The sequence below is a fragment of the Erythrolamprus reginae genome, chromosome 1 (assembly GCF_031021105.1).
Source record: "Erythrolamprus reginae isolate rEryReg1 chromosome 1, rEryReg1.hap1, whole genome shotgun sequence".
NCBI lineage: Eukaryota > Metazoa > Chordata > Lepidosauria > Squamata > Dipsadidae > Erythrolamprus > Erythrolamprus reginae.
The window spans coordinates 188,365,231-188,387,052 of record NC_091950.1 but is presented as its reverse complement, the minus strand read 5'-3'; the positions used below and the strand labels follow the sequence as shown (position 1 = coordinate 188,387,052).

Below are 21,822 nucleotides of genomic sequence, written 5' to 3'. Positions count from 1 at the left end.
CAACAGTTATATGGACGATGAAATTCTGGGTGCTGAAATCCATACATTTGAATATTTAATGCTGCATAAAAATAAATATTTCCTAGAATACTTCAATAGAATCTGAATAAAATGGTCAGCATCGTACTAATGAACTAGTGATCGATATTGCTATCAGCTCCAAAAAGATATTAAAACCACCTCAGCCTAGTCCAATAATGCTAGCAGATTATGCAACCTGACTGTATATTGTTGTCTGAAAATATAATCACCATTCACAACTGCAGTCTTAACACCAAATTTATATTGTTCTGGGCAATTAGAATTAAGATGCTGATAACAGGGCAGTGCAAAGTATTCATAAAAGTGCTTTGGAAAGCATGTTGGCACAGTTGAATGACTTTTTATACAGTATGTGCATGCAGACAATGTTTTTGTTGGGATTATCCACAAAATGAAGCAACTATGCATATACACAGAGGTTGAAAGAGTTGGGAACAATGTTTAACTTTGTTATATTTCTGCCTTTATACCACTGTTTATGTTTTATTGTAAATCACCCAGAGTCATTTAGGTGAGATGGGCTGTATAGAAACGTGATGAATAAAAAACCCCAAGATGCATAAATCTTGCAAAAGACATGGCTGGATTAACGCTTCGAAGGGTAATACTGTAGTTAGTGGTTCAAATGCTTTGTACAGTCCTTGGTGCTATTTCAATGCATATATATCAGCCAAAATGTCATTACGTAGTTCTGCCAAGTAGTATTGTTCTTACAAAAATGATTGTTCTTACCTTTCTTTTGATGTCAATGAACTGAGAAAACATTACAGACCAATAGAATGCCAGTTCAAGTATATAGTAGTAATGGATCTCAGGCATCAATGGCTGGAGAATTAAAAAGAAGAGAGATGTTAAAAACTCCCCCAAGGTAAATTCAATAACTTTGGGGACAATTCAAATCCTTATCTAAATTAGTTTTCTGCATAACAATTTTGGAGATTTGGTGGACTAAAACAATATTTTGAACAACACCTTTTATTTATTTTTTCAACCCAATGATATATTGGAAGGAAAGGGTGAAGGGTTCAAAACTCTGTCTGTTCATCAGATTAACTCTCCAAAAGCAGATGAAAAGAGCTTAAATCTGATGTGACAGCAGAAGCAGCCAAAGTAAAATCCAGTTGGAAAATTGTCTGGTTCCATCATTCCAGAAAAAATGTATATATCCCACAATACCTATGAGAAAGGCAGCTATGTAATGACTTGGAAAGTTTCTTGGTGTTCCATTAACTTCCTCCCTCAGTCATGTGGCCCAAAGTAGAGCATATACAAACCACCCAGAAAACATTTTAATGGTTCAGGCACCAGGGTAGAAAACAGGAGACCATGTGTTCAAGTCCTGCCTTAGCCATAAAAGCCAGCTGGATGATTTCCCCCATCCCCTCTTTCTCATCTCAATCCATCTCATAGACTTGTTGTGTGGAAAAAGGGAAGAGGAAGGGGTATTAGGTAAGTTTACCACTTTGAGTTATTGGTAAAAATAATAAAGGCTTGGTACAAATAAATACAAGGGCAGCAAAACTACATATAGACACACGTTAACTTCAGAAAAAGAAAATAGAAATGCTTCTTATGGTTGCTGCTGATAAAAAGGGTTTTAAAAATATATTTAAGAATGCTTGCTTTTCCCAATGCTTTTCTTGATAATTGCTAATATGTTTTGCCTGTGCTGTCAGCTTTGCTTTGAACTAGGAAGAAGAAGAAAAAAATTCTTGAGGATGGTGGAGTAGCCCTCGCCCCTTCTCAAGAAGCAGCCTTAGACCTATGTAGGTTGTCTAACTTTCGTCCAACCTTACATAGCCCCTCCTAGATCTCTCAGCAGTGTTCAATCACATTGATCCTGGTATTCTTCTGGACTGCTTTGGGAGTTGGGAGCACTGTTTTGCAGTGGATCTCCTTCCTGCATGGCTGGTTCCAGTTGATATTGCAAGGAAGGGAGCGGGGAGAAGAAGAGATCAACTGGATCCCTGCAATACGGGCCTTGAACGCAGGTCTCTCACTCTTCTTCTTTAACATCTACATGAGGCTGATTCGGGAGATCCTCCAGGATTATTTATTTTTTATTTATTTTATTTATTTATTATTTAGATTTGTATGCCGCCCCTCTCCACGGACTCGGGGCGGCTCACAACAAGGCATAAACAAATCGTAACAAATACAAATAAATTTAAATATTTAAAAAAGTTTTAAAAAGAACCCCAATATACTAACAAGCACACACACACACACACAAACATACCATACATAAATTGTACATGCCCGGGGGAGATGTTTCAGTTCCCCCATGCCTGACGACAGAGGTGGGTTTTAAGAACTTTACGGAAGGCAGGGAGAGTAGGGGCAGTTCTAATCTCCGGGGGGAGTTGGTTCCAGAGAGTCGGGGCCGCCACAGAGAAGGCTCTTCCCCTGGGGCCCGCCAACCGACATTGTTTAGTTGACGGGACCCGGAGAAGGCCCACTCTGTGGGACCTAATCGGTCACTGGGATTCGTGCGGCAGGAGGCGGTCTCGGAGGTATTCTGGTCCAATGCCATGAAGGGCTTTAAAGGTCATAACTAACACTTTGAATTGTGACCGGAAATTGATCGGCAACCAATGCAGACTGCGGAGTGATGGCGAAACATGGGCATACCTAGGTAAGCCCATGACTGCTCTCGCAGCTGCATTCTGCACGATCTGAAGTTTCCGAACACTTTTCAAAGATAGCCCCATGTAGAGAGCGTTACAGTAGTCGAACCTCGAGGTGATGAGGGCATGAGTGACTGTGAGCAATGAGTCCCGGTCCAGATAGGGCCGCAACTGGTGCACCAGGCGAACCTGGGCAAACGCCCCCCTCGCCACAGCTGAAAGATGGTTCTCTAATGTAAGCTGTGGATCGAGGAGGACGCCCAAGTTGCAGACCCAGGGTAATGGACGCACAGATGGAATTGTCCTTGGGAGGCAGGACCCACAGCCACTCCGTCTTATCTGGGTTGAGTTTGAGTCTGTTGACACCCATCCAGGCCCCAACAGCCTCCAGACACCGGCACATCACTTCCGCTGCTTCGTTGACTGGACATGGGGTGGAGATGTAAAGCTGGGTATCATCAGCGTACTGATGATACCTCACCCCATGCCCTCGGATGATCTCACCCAGTGGCTTCATGTAGATATTAAATAGCAGGGGGGAGAGGACCGACCCCTGAGGCACCCCACAAGGGAGAGACCTCGGAGTCGACCTCTGACCCCCCACTAACACCGACTGCGACCGGCCAGAGAGGTAGGAGGAGAACCACTGAAGAACAGTGCCCCCCACTCCCAACCCCTCCAGCCGGTGCAGAAGGATACCATGGTCGATGGTATTGAAAGCCGCTAAGAGGTCAAGGAGCACCAGGACAGAGGATAAACCCCTGTCCCGGGCCCGCCAGAGATCATCCATCAACGCAACCAAAGCAGTTTCCATGCTGTAACCGGGTCTGAAACCCGACTGCTGGGGACCTAGATAATCGGCTTCTTCCAAGGACCGTTGGAGCTGGAGCGCCACCACCTTCTCAACAACCTTCCCCATAAAGGGAAGGTTGGAGACTGGGCGGTAGTTATTAAGTATGGCTGGGTCCAGGGAGGGCTTCTTAAGGAGGGGGCGCACAAGCGCTTCTTTATAGAGAGTTGGAAAAACTCCCCTCCCCAAGGAAGCATTGGTAATCTCCTGGACCCAGCTCCGTGTCACCTCCCTGCTGGCCGAGACCAACCAGGAGGGACACGGATCCAGTAAGCAGGTGGCGGAACTCACAGATCCAATGGCCTTGTCCACTTCATCAGGTGTCACCAGATCAAACTCTTCCCAGACAGGTGGACAAGTACGTGCCCCAGTCACCTCGACTGACTCGTTGTCAGTCGACTCTGTTTCCCAATTGGAGTCGAGATCGGCCCGGATCTGAGCGATTTTATCAGCGAAAAACGTGTTAAAATCCTCGGCACTGCTCTGCAAGGGCTCCCCAACTCCCCCGTGATTAAGAAGGGAGCGAGTCACCCTAAACAGAGCGGCCGGGTGGGATTCCGCTGATGCAATCAAGGCAGCATGGTACGCGCATCTTGCCGCCTTGAGCGCCACTTTGTAAGTCTTAATAAAAGCTCTTACAAGTGTTCGATCAGATTCAGACCTACTCTTCCTCCATCGCTTCTCTAGACGTCTCTTCTGGCGTTTCAACTCCCGGAGCTCCTCGTTGAACCATGGAGCTCTACGGGGTCTAGCGCCACGGAGAGGTCGCAAAGGCGCAATCCGGTCGAGAGCCTCCGCTGCGGCCTTGTTCCAGGCTTCCGCAAGAGACTCTGCCGAACTGTGGACAAGTGCCTCTGGTATAACCCAAAGCGCCGTCTGAAAGCCCTCTGGGTCCATCAGGCGTCTGGGGCGGAACATCTTAATTGGGTGCAGGCAGCATTATCACTGTGTTGGTGTGAGTGAGGGAGGAGTTGAGTACAGTTGAATGCTGATGTATGGGGATTGCCACCTTTGGGAGTGTTTTGGTTACGTTTTGGTGGCTTTGCGGTGTATTTTTATTGTTCCGTATCATGCCTGTGTCATGATACATAAGATGGATGGCGCTATAAATGACGTAATGGATGAGTCGATAATATACAATAAATCATGATATAAAACTGGGAGACATATTCAAAAAATAAGAACCCATTCCACCAGGCCCAAATGCCCTTTTAAGGTAACAATGAGCATCTTGAATTGCATCTGGAAGACAAAGGACAACCTGTTCTTGAAGTTGGTGACTAGATTGTTACCTTAGGGTGGAGGTTCCCAAACTTGGCAACTTTAAGACAAGTAGACTTCAACTCCCAGAATTCCCCAGCCAGCCAATTCTCACATTCTAGGAGTTGAAATCCACATGTCTTAAATTTGCTAAATTTGGGAAACCCCAGTCCTAGGATATTGTTCAGTTTTAAAACTTGTTAAACTTTTAAACAGTTTGATGAGATCCAATTTTATATGTAACTGAAGACGACTCAGAATCACTACTTCACTGGAGCTGCAACTCTTATGTCCTCCTCCTCCTCTGATATCAGCTCAAATTGGCTTTCTACTCTCTTTGAATAGGCATGGGAAAAATGTCCCTCGCATTCTATTGTAAATTTCAGCTTTGATTCAAAATAAGTAGAACACATTTACATAAATATGAGACATTCTCATTGCGATAACCCTTTGTTAATATCCCATAGGTTTTCCCCACTGAAAATATCTCTCAGTTCTTCAAGGTCACTTCATTTTTTCTTTTTGAGACTGATCTGTAAATCTGGTCACGGTCATTAATGATTTTACACTAAGACAGTGGTGTTGAACCTGTGGCACGCAGAGTCATATCTGCTGGCACACAAGCTGTTGCCATAGCTGAGCTCTAGCAAGCATGTGTGCAACAGCCAGCTGATTTTTGGCTCTGGGAGGGATTTTCTGCTTCTAGAGAGCCTCCAGGGAGTGGGGGGAGCATTTTTGCCCTCCGCACACTCCAGGAAGCCTCTGGAGCCTGGACAGGGTGAAAAATGGTCCTACCGGGCTCACCGTGAGTCAGGAAATGGGCTATTAATGGCCTCCGCAGGGTATCTGTGGGGATGAGGAAGTGTTTTTGCCCTCCCCAGACATGAATTATGGGTGTGGGCACTCACGCTTGTGCAATAGTGCACACACGCATGTGCTTTCAGCATCCGAGGAAAAAAAGGTTCGCTATCACTGCACTAAGATATTTTTTGCATCACCACTGCATAACTCATATTGAGGTTCAGATCTGGTATTTTTAAAAAGAAGGTTGTAAAAGTCCTTGATACCCTTCCCCAATCCAAGGGGTTGAGGAATGTCTAGCTTCCTTATCTGCTTTAAAGTGATATCTGATTTTGTCAACTAACTATTGAGAAACAGGAGAGCAGTTGTCAAATCAAAAAGATTCCCTTCCCCAAGCCCAAGCTCTTCCTCCCTTCTACCACCCAGACAGGTGTTTTTCAAAATTAGCCATTTTTAAGATGTGTGGAATTCTTGCAGTTGAAGTCCACACATCTTAAGCTTGTCAAGTTTCAAAAACACTGATCTAGACTAAATTAATGAAGTAAAAGGTTGTACAGTGATACCTCGTCTTACAAACCCGTCATACAAACTTTTCAAGATACAAACCCGGGTTTAAGATTTTTTTGCCTCTTCTTCCAAACTATTTTCACCTTACAAACCCAAGCCGCTGCCACTGGGATGCCCCTCCTCCGGACTTCTGTTGCCAGCGAAGCGCCCGTTTTTGCACTGCTGGGATTTCCCTGAGGCTCCCTTCCATGGGAAACACCACCTCCAGACTTCCGTGGTTTTGCAATGCTGCAGGGGAATTACAGCAGCGCAAAAACGGGCGCTTCGCTGGCAATGGAAGTCCTGAGGTGGGGTTTCCCAGTGAGGGGAGCCTCAGCGAAATCACAGCATCACAAAAACACAGAAGTCCGGAGGTTTTGAGGACTTCCGTGTTTTTGCAATGCTGCAATTTCGCTGAGGCTCCCCTCGCTGGGAAACTCCACCTCCGCACTTCCGTTGACAGCGAAGCACCCGTTTTTGCGTTGCTGGGATTCCCATGCAGCATCACAAAAACACGGAAGTCTGGAGATGGGGTTTCCCATGGAGGGGAGCCTCAGGGGAATCCCAGCAGCTGGCAAAAGGGGTGAGTTTTGGGCTTGCACGCATTAATCGCTTTTCCATTGATTCCTATGGGAAACATTGTTTCGTCTTACAAACTTTTCACCTTACAAACCTCGTCCCGGAACCAATTAAGTTCGTAAGATGAGGTATCACTGTATTTGAAGATGGCAGCAATAGTCATTTTAAAGGATGGTTGTACCTTTTCAACATTTTATATTCATGCTATGCAACTGTGGCTTTTGTTGTTGTTTTACCTGATATGGATAACCAATCCAGCACTGCTTTGTGTTCCACAGCCACGAACTCTTAAAAAAAAGTAAATAAATAAACAAGAGAGAGAAAAAGAAGAGGGGGGGGGAGATTAAAATGCTTGCAGAGTAATGCAACCAAATCTTTTGGATAATTGAAACACATTCATTTGGCCCTGCCAGAAAGAATGAAGCTGGGCCAAGCTTTGGGCCAATCACTTTCTCTGAGCCCAAATCCCTTCACAGGGTTATTGCAGTTGGGAACATAAGGGGTGGGCTGCTGCCCGGATGGGGGGAATGCAGTGGGGTAGCAAAAATGGAACTCCACTCCAGAGCACCCAACTTGCACTGAAAGATGTTGAAAGGAAAGCCACGCCCACAGTGTGGTAGTAAAGATTTTGGTAGCCCTTCACTGGGAGGAAGGTGTGTTGGATATGTTCTTCACCTTGAGTTATTTGTAAAAGAAAATAAAAAAATAAAGGTGTGATACAAACAAACAACAAACAAACATTTGTCTGTGACTTAACACATCACATGAACCCAACCATTATGATTTGTAAATTAAAACTTTATGGCTTAGTATTCTAGGCAATTATGGTTTATTCAGCAAGCCAATGGTTATTTGAAACATGACTTTGCACAATTAAGTAATTCAGTATTACTAATATCATACATCAAAGACTAATTATTTTCATTTTCAGTGTTTTGCTTATGTCTCTGAGGTACTTACTTCATGCTCTATACCACATTATAAACTAAATTTTGCTATGCTCAATGATTCCAAGTTCCAATAGTCCACAATTTTCTTTCCTACAAGGCCTCAAAAATAAAAAGGAGCAGTAATGGTTGATCCTTTATTTTTGTCCAAATAATTGAACTTAATTAAGTAGCCTGGCTATGGACTCATTTAGGAAATGAAGTTAATTGCTATTGGCAGCCCTAAATAGTTTTTAAAATAAGTCATTTAAATCTTTAAAATGTATATATTATTTTGTATTAATAATGGTTTTAATTAATTAATGGTTTTAATAGCTGGGGTTTTATATATCTTTTTCTTTTAATATTAGATTTGTTCACTGTTATATTATTTTTTATTATTGTTGTGAACCGCCCCGAGTCTTCGGAGAGGGGCGGCATACAAATCTAATAAATTATCATTATTATTATTATTAATTATTAGGAGAAGTTCATATTCTGTATTTCTTATAAACTGTACATCAACTATACAAGTGGGAGACATAGAATTAATTGTCAAACCACAGTCTAGCAATATGTAATGCTAGTAATATTTACTAATATGCAGCTCAATTAATTTTTATTACATTGAATGCACACTATAGTACCAACATTTATAATGAGATAACGGTGAATTTATTTTTTTCAACTATAAATGATCCATTTTGGGGGGGGGAAATGAAATCTGAAATTTGAAGTAAACATGACAATTTATTGACTAAATTATCTTCGTTTTTAGAATTGTAAAGTACAGGGAAAGCTAAAGTAATACAGTATTTAGTTTTAGTTTTTTTTAAAAAAACCACGGCCACTTTTAACATTGGAATGTCTAACTACTTAGCATCAGAGTGTGTTAATATAATACTGTTTAAAAAATAATAATAGTTATAAGATCTGATTGTCATTTCGAAAAACCCTTTCTTAGCGAGCACCTAGAAACGAAGAAAAACATACGTGCCAAGTTTCAAGTTGTAGGTTTTAGAGTTCTGGAGAGTCCATGATGAGAGAGCGGTATTTGGCTTTTATGTAGAGAGAGATTAAGCCTAAATGTTGCTAATTATTATTTTTTCTTCTGCATATTTATAATATTCAAAAAGATTATTAACATTCTAGGCTATTAGTGTTAAAACATCTATATTTCAGACTCATGGAATAAATTGTATCAAGCTGGTACATTACTGAAGAACCGTTGTACCTACCTGAACGGTCTTCTCGATGCTCTGGAAGGAGAGTCCAGGATGGGTTAACCCTCAATCTTATTGGTTGAGACTGAGTTATAAATTAACATGTTAATTAGGCACCGCCCCTTGCCTGCCCCCAAGGGCTCAGTTTTAAAAAACGAAGTCATTAATATCCAACACAATTTTATTGAACCCTTATGAAACATAACGATTAGACAAGAAACAACCCAAATCCCTTGAATCAAACGATTACTTGGGTGGGTCTGGACTCTCCTTCCAGAGCATCGAGAAGACCGTTCAGGTAGGTACAACGGTTCTTCTCCACTGCTTCTGGAAGGAGAGTCCAGGATGGGATATGCCCCAGTTCTAGTCCAAGGGTGGGAGAGTGCAGATTCAGGGATTAACAGTAGAACAAACCGTCTGCAAAACTCTTCTCCCAAAGGAAGCCTCAGCTGAGGCATACGTGTCCAGTTTGTAATGCCGGATGAAGGTAGAAGGCGCAGACCACGTTGCTGCCCGGCATATATCCTCAGCCGACGCCTGGGTCCTCCAGGCTGCTGAAGTGGCTGCACTGCGAGTGGAATGAGCAGTGATCCCCTGAGGTAGAGTCTGAGTGGTGGTTTCGTAGGCTTCAGCAATACACTCACGAATCCAACGACTGATTGACTTGGGGGAAACCCCAAGCCCCGATTTAGTCTGTGAAAAAGAAATAAACATCCTTTCGGACCGCCTAAATGGCTCTGTCCGTCGAATATAAATTTTTACGGCTCTCCTGACATCCAGTTTGTGCCACCTGAGCTCTAACGGATGATTCCCACCAGCACAAAAATCAGGCAACACTATTTCCTGCTTCCTGTGGAATAAAGAGTTAATCTTAGGCAGGAACGCTGGATCTAACCTTAGGACTAGCCGGTCAGGATAAAATATACAAAGATCAGAACGTACAGAGAGCGCAGATATGTCCGAAACCCTCCTGGCCGAGGTCACAGCCACCAGGAAGGCTGTCTTAATCGTTAAGAACCTAAGTGGTATGGACCTTAATGGCTCAAACGGTGGACCAGTCAATGCATTTAACACTAACGACAGGTCCCATGATGGAAAACGATGGATTGTGGGAGGGTGAGTGTTTGCAGCGCCCTTAAGGAAGTCCTTGACCCAAGGATGGAAAGATAAGGACCTCTGCTCACCGGTCCTAATGATTGTGGACAGGGCTGCAACTTGCCTCCGGAGGGTATTGGGGGCTAATCCCCGATCCAGACCCGCCTGGAGGAACCCCAATACCTGCAACACCGAGGCCGCCTCCGTGTCAGTACTGTTCTCCTGGCAGAATTTGCAGAAGGCTGACCAGGTGGCCTGGTATATTCTCGAGGTGGATGGTCGTCGAGCCGCCTGTATCGTTGAGATGATGTCATCAGGTAAATGATGTCCCCTCAACCTGTTCCGCTCAATCTCCAGACGGTCAGTTGAAACCATTGGGGTTCCGGATGACTGACCGATCCCTGGCTGAGGGATATCTCTCTGTCCGGGATCCTCCACGGTGGGGATGTTGAAAGAGACACTAGATCCGAAAACCACGGTCTGCGTGGCCAGTATGGAGCGACCAGAATCACCTCTGCCCTCTCCCGCAAAATCTTGTCCACCACCTTCGGTAGAATCTTCGTCGGCGGGTAGGCGTAGAGGAGACCCTGCGGCCAGCGGGAGGTGAGAGCATCCACTCCCTCCGCCTTGGGCGAAGGGAAACGGGTGTAAAATCTGGGGAGCTGCGCATTGGTGTGTGTCGCGAACATGTCCACCAGAGGTGTACCGAAAATCTCCGTGATTCTTTGGAACAATCGCGAATCCAGTTTCCATTCTGTCGGGTCGAGAGTGGTCCTGCTCAGCCAATCGGCCTGAGTATTGTCGACCCCCGCGATGTGCTCCGCTGATAATGATGCCAGATTCCTCTCGGCCCAGGTGAAAAGGGCCGAGGCTTCCTGCATGAGACGTCGCGACCTCGTACCCCCCTGATGGTTGAGGTAGGCCTTGGTCGCGATGTTGTCCGTCAGGACCAGAACATGTTTGTTGTGAAGAAAAGGAACAAAGTGCTGGAGAGCTAGGAAAACTGCCCTGAGCTCCAGAAAGTTTATGTTTACCGGGTTGAGGTCCTCCTTGGACCAGAGGCCTTGGGCGCACCGATGGCCAATATGCGCTCCCCAACCCGAGAGACTGGCGTCTGTAGTTAGAGTGACTAGGTCGTGCGTGCTGAACGATAGTCCACGGCACAAGGCTGGGGAGACCCACCACACTAGAGAGTCCTTTACCTCCTTTGGGAGACGAACCCGCATGGTGGAATGGCTGGTCCGAACCTTCTGGGCTGGCAGTAGAAACCATTGAAGGTTCCGAATGTGGTGTCTGGCCCACGGAATTATCCCGATGCAGGAGACCAAGGTCCCCAGCACCTTGGACAAAAAGGCCAGAGATGACCGTTTGTCTCTCCGGACGGATGAGATGAGAGACCTTATGTTCTTCCTTCTCTCCGGGGAGAGGTACACCATGCACGAAGTCGTGTCGATGATGGAGCCCAGATGTAGGAGAGTGGTAGATGGAATCAGCTGACTCTTGGGCACATTGATGGTAAAGCCGTGCTCCGTCAAGGTCCTCATCGTCAGTGCGAGATCTTGTTGAGCCTGGGCACGTGAGGTGGACAAGATCACGATGTCGTCCAAATAAGCCATTAGACGCACCGATTGTGCGCGCAGGCTCGCCGTGAGGACGTCCAGTAGCTTGGTGAATGTGCGGGGCGCTGAAGAAAGGCCGAATGGCATGGCCTTGTATTGGTAGTGTACGCCCTCGACACAAAACCGTAGGAACCGTCGATGAGGAGGATAAATCGGCACATGGAGGTACGCCTCCTTCAGGTCCAGTGATGTTAAAAAGTCCTGGAGGCGTATTGCCGTCAGGATGGTCTGCAACGAGTGCATCCTGAATTTCCTGTACAGAATGTACAGGTTTAGTTGCTTCAAATTCAGGATCAAACGGCAACCTCCCGATGATTTTGGCACAGTAAAGATCATTGAGTAGAAACCGGTTCTCCAGTCGTTCTGTGGTACCGGCTCTATGGCCTGTATACGTAAAAGGTGTGCTATCTCTTGAAACAACTCTTGACTCTTGGCAGGGTCCCGAGGTGTCGGGCACTGGATGAAACGGTTGGGCGGGGGCTGAAGGAACTCTAATCGGAGGCCTCGCGACACCGTGGCTATAGCCCATTTGTCCGAGGAGGTGGCTCGCCAGAATGAGCTGTAAAGGCGGAGCTTCCCTCCTAACGGTTGGCCGTCTTGGAAGTCATTTGGGGCGTTTGAAGCCCCTCTGGCTAGTGCCTCTAAACGGGCGTCTAGCCTGTTGATATCCTCTGGTTCTGTCTTGGAACCCTGACCGGTCATTTCGAAAGGAGGAGGGCTGGTTGAATCGGCCCTGCGAATATGGCCGCTGGTTGTGGCCTGATCCAGAGGAGTTGTCCCAACGAAAGGACTGGCGTCTGTTGTACGGTGTAGTCCGCCTGTCCTGCCGCCTGTTGGACCTGGGGAGGACCTTCCTCTTATCCTTATCTTCAATAAGGACTTTATCCAGCACCTCCCCGAAGAGGTCAGCGCCGCGGAAAGGTGAGGAGGCCAGGCGCCACTTGGATTTGGTGTCAGCCTGCCAGTTCCTTAGCCACAACAGGCGTCTGGATGAAAGCGTTGTGGCCATCCCTCTCGCTGAGAATTTGGCAGCGTGGAGAGTAGCGTCAGCCGAAAACTCCGCTGCGGCCAGCAGTTTACTCAAGTCCTGCCGCAGCCTACCATCTTCCGGTCCCAGTTTTGACATCATTTCTTCAATCCATGCTATGGAAGCCCTATTGAAGAAGGAAGCAGCGGCCGCTGCTCGAAAGCCCCATCCAGACATGGCATGCGATTTCCGGAGGAGGATCTCTGCTTTCCTGTCCTCGGGTTTCAAATTATCCCCGGACTCAGCAGGAACCATGGCATTAGACACCAGGTTTACCACTGGGTGGTCAATTGGTGGAAATTGGAGTAGATTCTCCAGCTCTTCATCACAGGTATAGAATTTGCGTTCCAACGCTGAAGGGCCTTGAGCTGCCGCTGGTTGCTGCCATGGTCTTTTGGCGTTTTGTATGAATATATCTGGTGCCGGGATATGGTCTGTTTCAGGTTTGGGTTCTGTCAGTAGGATAGTTGACCTTGGTGTTTCAGCGGCTTTGGCAGGACCAGGGAGATCCACCGCTAGCTTTGCCTTGTGTAATAAAGTCCTAAACAAGGCAGGCTTAAAGAGTCCAGCCACTGAAGGTGGCTCAGGGGTTGTCTCATCATCTGACAAGTCATAATCCTTGTCGCTGTCCTCCTGTAATGTTCCCTCTGAGAACTCCAAACCTGAAAGGGGCGGTGCAGACCACAAATTCCGGGCTGGTTGATGGGGCTGTTGACTGCATTGTTGCACCCCCGATGCTACTCCTTGTGAGTATACATTGGTAATCATCTCCTGCAGGGCAGGAGATAAATTCTGCCAGGTGTCACTCTGATTCCTGAGTCCAGCAGCTGTGGGGGTGAATGAAGCAGTTGGGCCTACAGTTGCTTGAGGCGAAAAACCCCATGAAGGCCTTGTATTACTGGCAGACCCTGGCCTGCTTACCGGCATTGGGGCCTGGTGAGTAAGCTGGCGATCTGGGGACCAATCCCTGCCTGGCAACAAATCCCCTTGAGGCATGGAGCGTGGTGTTAAGGTTCCTGATGGTAATTGGCCTGGCATAGGTCCTGTAGACAGGGAGGGGGCCTGGAAAACAGTCTCCAACCTCTGCTCGAGTGCCTGAATCCTCCTTTCGGCTTCTCTGAGAGCTGAGGAGGAAGTCCCCTGCGATTTGGGCTTGGATTTGGCCTTATCTTTGGCCTTAGCCACTACATCTGGGCATGCCACCTTCTCTGGCCCGGGGACAGTTGGCTCCATGGTACTCACAGAATAATCCTTTGCAGGAAACAAGGCAATTGACCAAACACAGCTCTGCGGTGAAGTAAAAACTACCGACCGAGGCTTTTTCTCCTCCACAAAATGGCGAACGGTCTTTGCCCACGAAGACTCCACCCACTCATGCCATCCCTCCAACCTGATAGGAGGACTATGAGGAGAGTGAGGAGGTAGGGGGGGGGTTCCCGCCAATTTCCATCAAAAAAATGGCGGCAGTAACCGTTACGCGGCCCGAAATATATCCAAAATGGCGGGCGCGAGTAGTGAGGGCGGCAAACGCCTTTGCCCTTCATCCCCCGGCGGCTATCAGAGAGCCTGAGGTCCCCGAGCCGAAATGCCTGCTGCCGCGGCGGCCGATCGATCCCCGGTAGCCCGGGGAGCCGCCGATCATATGGGAAGCTGTCAATGAGGCCGCCGAACATATGTTCCTCAGCGCGCGCGCGCGCTTCTTGCAACCAGAGGCCTTATTCCCTGGCCCTGGCTCTGCCTCTAATGGCGGCGGCGGCGGCGGCGGCGGCCGTTCCAGCGGCGATCCGCTCTTAGCGCCGAACAGCTGATCGGCTGGCGGCGAGCGATAGCGGCAGCGGCGTTATGCGGCGATCCGCTCCTGGGCAGCCTGGAAGGGAGCTTCGACCCTCCAGCTCCTCCAAACAGCCTCCCAGTGGGGGGGGCGGACCCCCCCACCTTTGGCTGCAGCCCGGTCTGACCGCTGAGGTCAGGGACCTGAGGCTGAGTCCCCCTTCGAAACGGTACCCTCTGAGGGAAGAGGTTCCACAGGGACAAACGATGGGGGTGGTGCCCACTGAGGGCAGAGACCCCTACTTGGCAACTGCATCTGAAAAACAGTAAAATAGAAAGGAGAAAGAAAACATGTTAGTAAAAATTCATTTTAATTATCACATTAAATAGACTTAATTATCACATTAAATCACTAAGCAAAAACTCATATGTCTCATTCCAATGACTGAGTTTTAAAAACTGAGCCCTTGGGGGCAGGCAAGGGGCGGTGCCTAATTAACATGTTAATTTATAACTCAGTCTCAACCAATAAGATTGAGGGTTAACCCATCCTGGACTCTCCTTCCAGAAGCAGTGGAGAAGGACCAGGTTCTATTTTTTTATTTTCCTTGGCCATTACCCTTAAATGAACAAAGAACTGACAAAAAGCATCAGTTTAAAATAAAAGCGATAAAAAAGACATCTACATGCCATCTCTAAAGTGATTTAGTATTCAGATAGATGTAGTGCTTTTCACTTGTGGAAAAAAGAATTTCATTTTCTGAAAAGCCCATTTTGAAGTTTTGTATTTTGGGGGCCAGTTTAGGAACATTATCATATAGAGAAAGGATTATCAGGATGTAAACAATTAATTAATAGGCTTATTTGAAAGCAATCTATTATTTCCAAGTGTAAGGACAAACATCTTTGTTCTTAATCCCCCACAAAAGCCCTTCCTTAGATATAGCATATCTAGAAGGCCAATAAAGAATATATCCCATAGAATCATATTTTGCTTTTATGAGAATACTATATGCGCCGTTCATCATTTCACAAGCTCTCAAGAAAGTGTAATCAATGGAATGAGGAGGTTGACACCAGATGGAGGTGGTACCTTCCAGGGGAGTAAAAGGCAACTCGCTCCAGGTGTTATGTGTACAGAGTTCTCAGTATAAGGAAAATTGTCTATGGGTGTAATGTAGACAAGGAACTGAATGGGGCTATGACCCAATAAAAAGAGGGAAGGAATTGGAAGGAAAACCTGGCAGTGACTAGCATAAGTATTTCCTTCCCTTTGTTTTTTCCCCTGAAGGACCACACCTGGCCTCAATTATAAGGGCAAAATGTTGAAAGTCCCAGGGTGTGAGTGTGTAGGTACATTTGGAAGATGATTTGCGTTGGGTAACAAAGGAAACATTTGAGCTGTTGCCAGCGAAACAAGCAACTAAGGGTAAAGGAGGAACAGCCAAACTAACGACGGAGAAGCTGAAGGGAGAAGTAGATCCTAACAGCTGCCCCACTCCAGAAGGAAAGCTGAGGTGCTACAGTCAACCCATCACTGACGAAGCATCTTTCTTCTTGCACATAGTACAGAATGAGAAACTGCACATCGGAAGTTTGGAAATGCAGCTGGCAGAAGCCAATCTGCAGGTGGTTGCAGACTTCGGTTCAAGTTCAAGCAACAGATAGTGTGGGAATAAAACAGAGACATAGATGGGTATTAGTACAGATATGGTACAAGCCTAGTAATAAGTACATTTGTTAATTGTTTTGTAATAAAATCTGAGAGGATTTTTTAAAAAAACTGTCTGTGGCATTGGCCACTCACAAGAAGCTATTCAAATGGAGACCCCAAAGTAGACAAAATCCCCTTAAAACCTTGTCATTTCATTCTTTGTCAGCAAAAGTCTATTAAGGATTGTCAGAGTTAATAACCTGGTGTGAGCGGTGTGGAGATGATGGGCCTTCTGCTTTGTCTACTTTGGGGTCTCCATTTGAATAGCTTCTTGTGAGTGGCCAATGCCACAGACAATTTTAAAAAAAAATCCTCTCAGATTTTATTACAAAACAATTAACAAATGTACTTATTACTAGGCTTGTACCACAGGGCAAAAGCTCTGTGAAATAGCAGAACCTTAAGAGACTTCATTGGAAGATTCTTCAAGATCAAGCACAGGAACTCATACAAAATGAAGTGCCAAAGCAGGTGGCAATTTAGACATCAGCCACCATTAAAAAAAAAGAAGGAAACCATCTGTCTTAATAATTAAAAGAAGGATACAAATAACAAACCAAGAGAGTGGCATGGACAACCTTCTTATATTAAATTTACAGATAGATAGACGTTAAAACCTTCACGAACTGAAATAAAATCAAGTTTCTCAGATGTTATTTGAAGGGATTAAAGATCAAAATTGTTAAAAGTAAAAGGGAGGAATATAGAGTTGGTTTATTTTATTTATTCATTCATTAATTAATTAATTCATTCATTCATTCATTCATTCATTTATTAGATTTGTATACCGCCCCTCTCCGGAGACTTAGGGCGGCTCACAACAACAATAAAACAATGTTCAACAAATCTAATAATTTAAAAACACTAAAACCCCTTATTAAAAGCAAACATCCACACAAACATACCATGCATAAACTGTTTAGGCCCGTGGGAGATGTCTCAATTCCCCCATGCCTGACGGCAGAGGTGGGTTTTAAGCAGTTTACGAAAGGCAAGGAGGGTGGGGGCAATTCTAATCTACGGGGGGAGCTGGTTCCAGAGGGTCGGGGCCGCCACAGAGAAGGCTCTTACCCTGGGTCCCGCCAAACAACATTGTTTAGTTGACGGGACCCGGAGAAGGCCAACTCTGTGGGACCTAACCGGTCGCTGGGTTTTAAGGGGATTTTTTTTAAATAGGTAAGAGATGGCATATGAAAAAATAAATCATTATTTTTTTATTTTTTTATTTTTTTTTAAAGAAGACTCCGATTATTATAGAATATGGAATTCTTTTTATGATTGGTTCAAGAGAAGGAATGAAAGCTCAAATTAAACTATGATAATAACATTTTGTTACGGTTTCTATTATTTTTTTTGGTATAACAAATTCGTTACGGTATATACAATATTTTATTTGCTACATCATCCAGATGTATCAAGTGTGCAAGTGTCACTGCAGTATCAAAGTCTGATGGGTGTGATAATGCACCACTTATATTTTAAAGCAGTCTAATGCAGAATTAGTTATGAAAAACAAGCTTAAATGGATTTCCTAATTGGTCTACAGTTTGGATTCTGGTAATTTATGAGCAAAATTCCAACCTGGAATAACATGATGAGTTTAGATGTTTATCAGAAACTACATAAGGTTATAGGAACATCTTCTTCTCATTTTCAGCTGATTACATCTGATGTAAATAATCTCATGGGGAAATATGAGTCACCCCGAGTCTTCGGAGGGGGGCGGCATACAAATCTAATAAATTGAATTGAATTGAAAAAATTAAAATATACAATTATATTCTGATTCTACAGCATTTTCCTTGATATTTATTCTTCAGAAATGAAGAATGTACACCCAAAGGCATATTCATGAATGGCTGACTATAATAATACATAATAAGTTATTGAATTTATTGGTTTCTGAAATGTATTCAGAGCAATCATTGAAAATCTCCAAACTGAATAAGAGGAATAATTGCAAAACTCAAGCAGCTACTAAAAAAACCCCTAAGACAACAAACATCCATTTACCATAAAAGATAAGCATTTTTGCTAATTTCACAATGGCCTCTTTGAGCCTCTTGGAAATATTTCTGAAAATTAATACGGAAAATATTTTTTCTGATAATTTATCTTTATTTATTTATTTATTTATCCAATTATATTACTGCCTATCTACACACATACCACTTTTATTATTTTTGTAAATAATTCACAATGTGAAATATGTCTAATACTGCTTCCTCCTATTTCTTCCACAAAAACAACCCTGTAAGGTGGATTGGGCTGAGAGACTAAATGACTAGCCCAAAGTCACTCACTTGGTGTTCATGGCTAATGCAATTTTAGAATTCACTGGTTTTTTGCTTTCTAGACCAGTGCCTTAACCAGTAGACCAAACTGTCTTTCCAAAAAATTCAAAAATGCAGTACTGCTGTTCTGTGCTTCGCGGTACAAGAATAGTCAACAATTTCAGACTGCCAAAAAAAAAGAAAAATCAAATTATCTCTCTTGATGTTTAAATGCTCACCCGGAAATGGAATTCCTACAAAATAGATGGATGAATCATAGACTCAAAACTAGTGTATTTATTTTCATCTTACTGCACCAATTGAGTGTCTGTGAAATGGAAGAAGGACAATATTGTTGTATGGGGTGATAGAGGATGAATACGTATCAGCCAGTAATTCAGATCAACAAACAAATAGCCAGAAAAATAGAGGTAGCAAAACCGCCTTTTAAAAATGACATATACGTAGCTGGCAAGTGGCAAAAGCAAGATGAAGGGCAACAACCAGAGGCAGTAATAGCAGCCACAGCAGAAGAAGCAAGGTGAAGAAGCTGAAGCTGGATGACAGAGCAGTGGGAGAGTCATAGGATAGCAAATGGAAAAGATGGTGTTGGTGGATCTGCGTAGATGGTGGATCTTTCAAGGAAAGGATTTAAGCCTATATTTTTATAGGGAAGCTCTGTGAGGAGGTCGGTTTGAATGCACTAGATTTTGGTCTAAACCTTTTGCTCTAAATCAGTGTGCCTCTCGAAAGCTAATCTGCCAACTGGAGCCTTAGGACTAAGGACACCTGTTTAAATTAAGAAGGCCTGTTAAAATGAAAGATTAACAGTCAATAATCTAAAGTTATATCTTCTTGCCAATAATGTATTTTTGTTTCCTCGTGAGACCTTTAGAAGATGATTTTGTTGTTCTTCAGTCCAGTCGTGACCCTCCATATCTGCAGCCCTGTGGACCACAATATGTCATCCCCCCATCTTCCATATCTCCAGGAGTTGATCCAACCCATGGTCGCCATGTTTATCTAATCATCTCATCCTCTACTGTGTCCTTCTCCTTTTGCCTTCTTTTTTTCCCAACATCAGGGCCTTTTCTAATGGGTCTTCTCTTCTTATTTGCTGACCAAAATATTTGCGTTTCAGTTTTAGTATTTGTCCTTCTGAAGAACAGTCAGGATTGATTTCCTTTAGGTTGGCTGATTTGATCTTCTCCAACACCACAGCTTGAAAGCATCAATTCTTTGGTGCTCACCTTTGTTTATGGTCCAAAAAATTCCTTCTATTTGAGCCTATGGAGATTCTCAGTCATCCAAGTCATGGTTGCCTCAAAGGTACTTGGGTAACTGGACTTTCTGGTAACTGGAGGTAACTGGACTTTCTGGTCAGAGTTGAAGAAACGTCTTGGATGTGAAGCAAAACCTCTTCAAAACAAAGAACAAGAAAGTCCAGTTGCTTCCTGAAAAAGCACCTCTGGGACTTCCTTGTACTTTGAACTCTAAGAGTACAATCTGCTTCCTAAATTGATTTAGACTAATAGATTTAGATTTAATTGGATTTATATGCCGCCCCTCTCCGAGGACTCGGGGTGGATCACAGCATGTACAGAAAAAACAGGAAACAATAATAACAATCCAATTATACCTTTAAAAACAATCTTAAAATTCTAATTAAAAACTATCAATATAATTCATTCAGCAGTCAAACTAAGCATTCATCAGTCAGGAGGGAAGGTCTAAGGAACCCCAGGCCTGGGGGCAAAGATGAGTTTTTAAACTTTTTCAGAAGGCAAGGAGGGTGGAGGCAGTACGAATCTCTGGGGGGAGCTGATTCCAGAGTGCCGGCCCCCCCACAGAGAAGGCTCTTCTCCTAGGTCCCGCCAGCCGACATTGTTTGGTCGATGGGACCCTAAGGAGACCAACTCTGTGGGACCTCACCGGTTGCTGGGATTTGTGCGGCAGAAGGCGGTCTCGGAGATAATCTGGTCCTATGCCATGTAGGGCTTTATAGGTCATAACCAACACTTTGAACTGTATACAGTTGCAGGCAATAAACTCTCATATTACTCTGAAGTTTTCTGCTGCACATAGGCAAAGCTTAACCCTTATGTTGAAGTATTTTCAAAAAGCAAAAACACATAAAGCCTGTCTGGGCATGTTTCTTACATGTATTACGTCACTTGTTTCCTGTAAAAACTGTAGCTTATTTCCTCACAACAATTGAAAAATGCAAGAGAGATTGCCACAATTGGTGGTTTCAGGAGAAAGAATTTCCACCATGTAACAAATACAATCCTTCCATTCCCCACGATCCCGTCGGAGCTGAAGAAGCTTCTTGGGTGAGAAGCAAAACGTCTTCAAAAAAACAAACAAAAACAAGACAGTCCAGTTGCCTCCTGAAAAAAAGCACTTTTTGGAGTAGAAGTTGAAATTCTATACAAGTCATTCATCATCATTGCTAAGGCTATCTCATCTCTGCAGTAAGATTAATTGCAGTGGTTGGGTGTAAATAGACTTGAAATTATTTGTTTTTCTGAAAGCTTCCAAATATCTGAAGATAGTTCAGGTACTCTACTTAATTATGCAGTAAATTATCTACAACTTGGGAGTGTTATGATTTTATTATGTTGGCGCTATGCTCCTTTTGCCACTAAATTACCAGTTCATGAAAAATGTAGTTTTCATCTTTTAAGAATTTAAGTGAAGACTATTCTTCTGTGTCTGTACCTAGGTATGCCTTAAAATCTCTGGGAGGACTTCTAAAGGAGCCTGCCCATAGGTCTGTACAATGAAGTACGGTTTTCTATGGAAGCCCCCTTAAAATGTGTACTTTGCATGGAAAAAAATCCAGATTGAAATCTTTACCTGAGACTTTGGGAAACTGTTTCTATACTGGGCTATATGAGCAAATAATCTGACCTGATTGAACTATTTCCTTATGAAAATTGCAGATTCTATGTCAGTGATGGTGAACCTATTTTGGCTCAGATGACAAAAGGGATGGGTGTGAGTGTGCTAGCATGGTACACGTGCCCAGACTCCTTCCCTCCCCCTGCGCTGCCCCCCCCCCCCCCCGCACATGCACACAGGCCTTTCTGAAGCCTGATAGGTGAAAAAAATCCCCCAACAGACAAACCGGAAGTTAGGAAAATGCACTTCCAGTTTGCCCATTGTTTTTTTTTTTTTTTTGCACTCTAGTGCTTCAGGAAGCTTCCCTGAACCCTCCGGAGTGCAAAAAACAGCACAACGGCAAAACAGAAGAGTGTTTTTCCAAATTTCCGGTTTGTCCATTGTGGGATTTTTTTTTTTGCTTCCGGGGCTTCACAAAGCTTCCCTAAAGCGTCTAGAGGACGAAATGGCGAGATTTCCAGGTTTTTTTGCTTCTGTGCATGTGCAGAAGCGAAAGGAACCCAGTAATAGGCAAAAAACAAGGTAAGTTCCTGCTTGCTGCTGCCCGCCACCATTGCCCCCCCCCC

At 44.4% G+C, this 21,822-nt stretch overlaps 1 protein-coding gene across 1 annotated transcript in view; it reads right to left on the bottom strand.

The window, feature by feature from the left end:
• The window catches only part of CERS6 (ceramide synthase 6), a 101,688-nt gene that overhangs the window by 32,020 nt on the left and 47,846 nt on the right, over positions 1–21,822 (bottom strand). Inside the window, exons 5-6 of the mRNA XM_070731704.1 lie at positions 6,942–6,992; positions 775–867 (exon numbers count right to left, since the gene is read on the bottom strand). Of these exons, the coding sequence (XP_070587805.1) occupies positions 775–867; positions 6,942–6,992 (144 nt within the window). The remainder of the gene's footprint in view (positions 1–774; positions 868–6,941; positions 6,993–21,822) is intronic.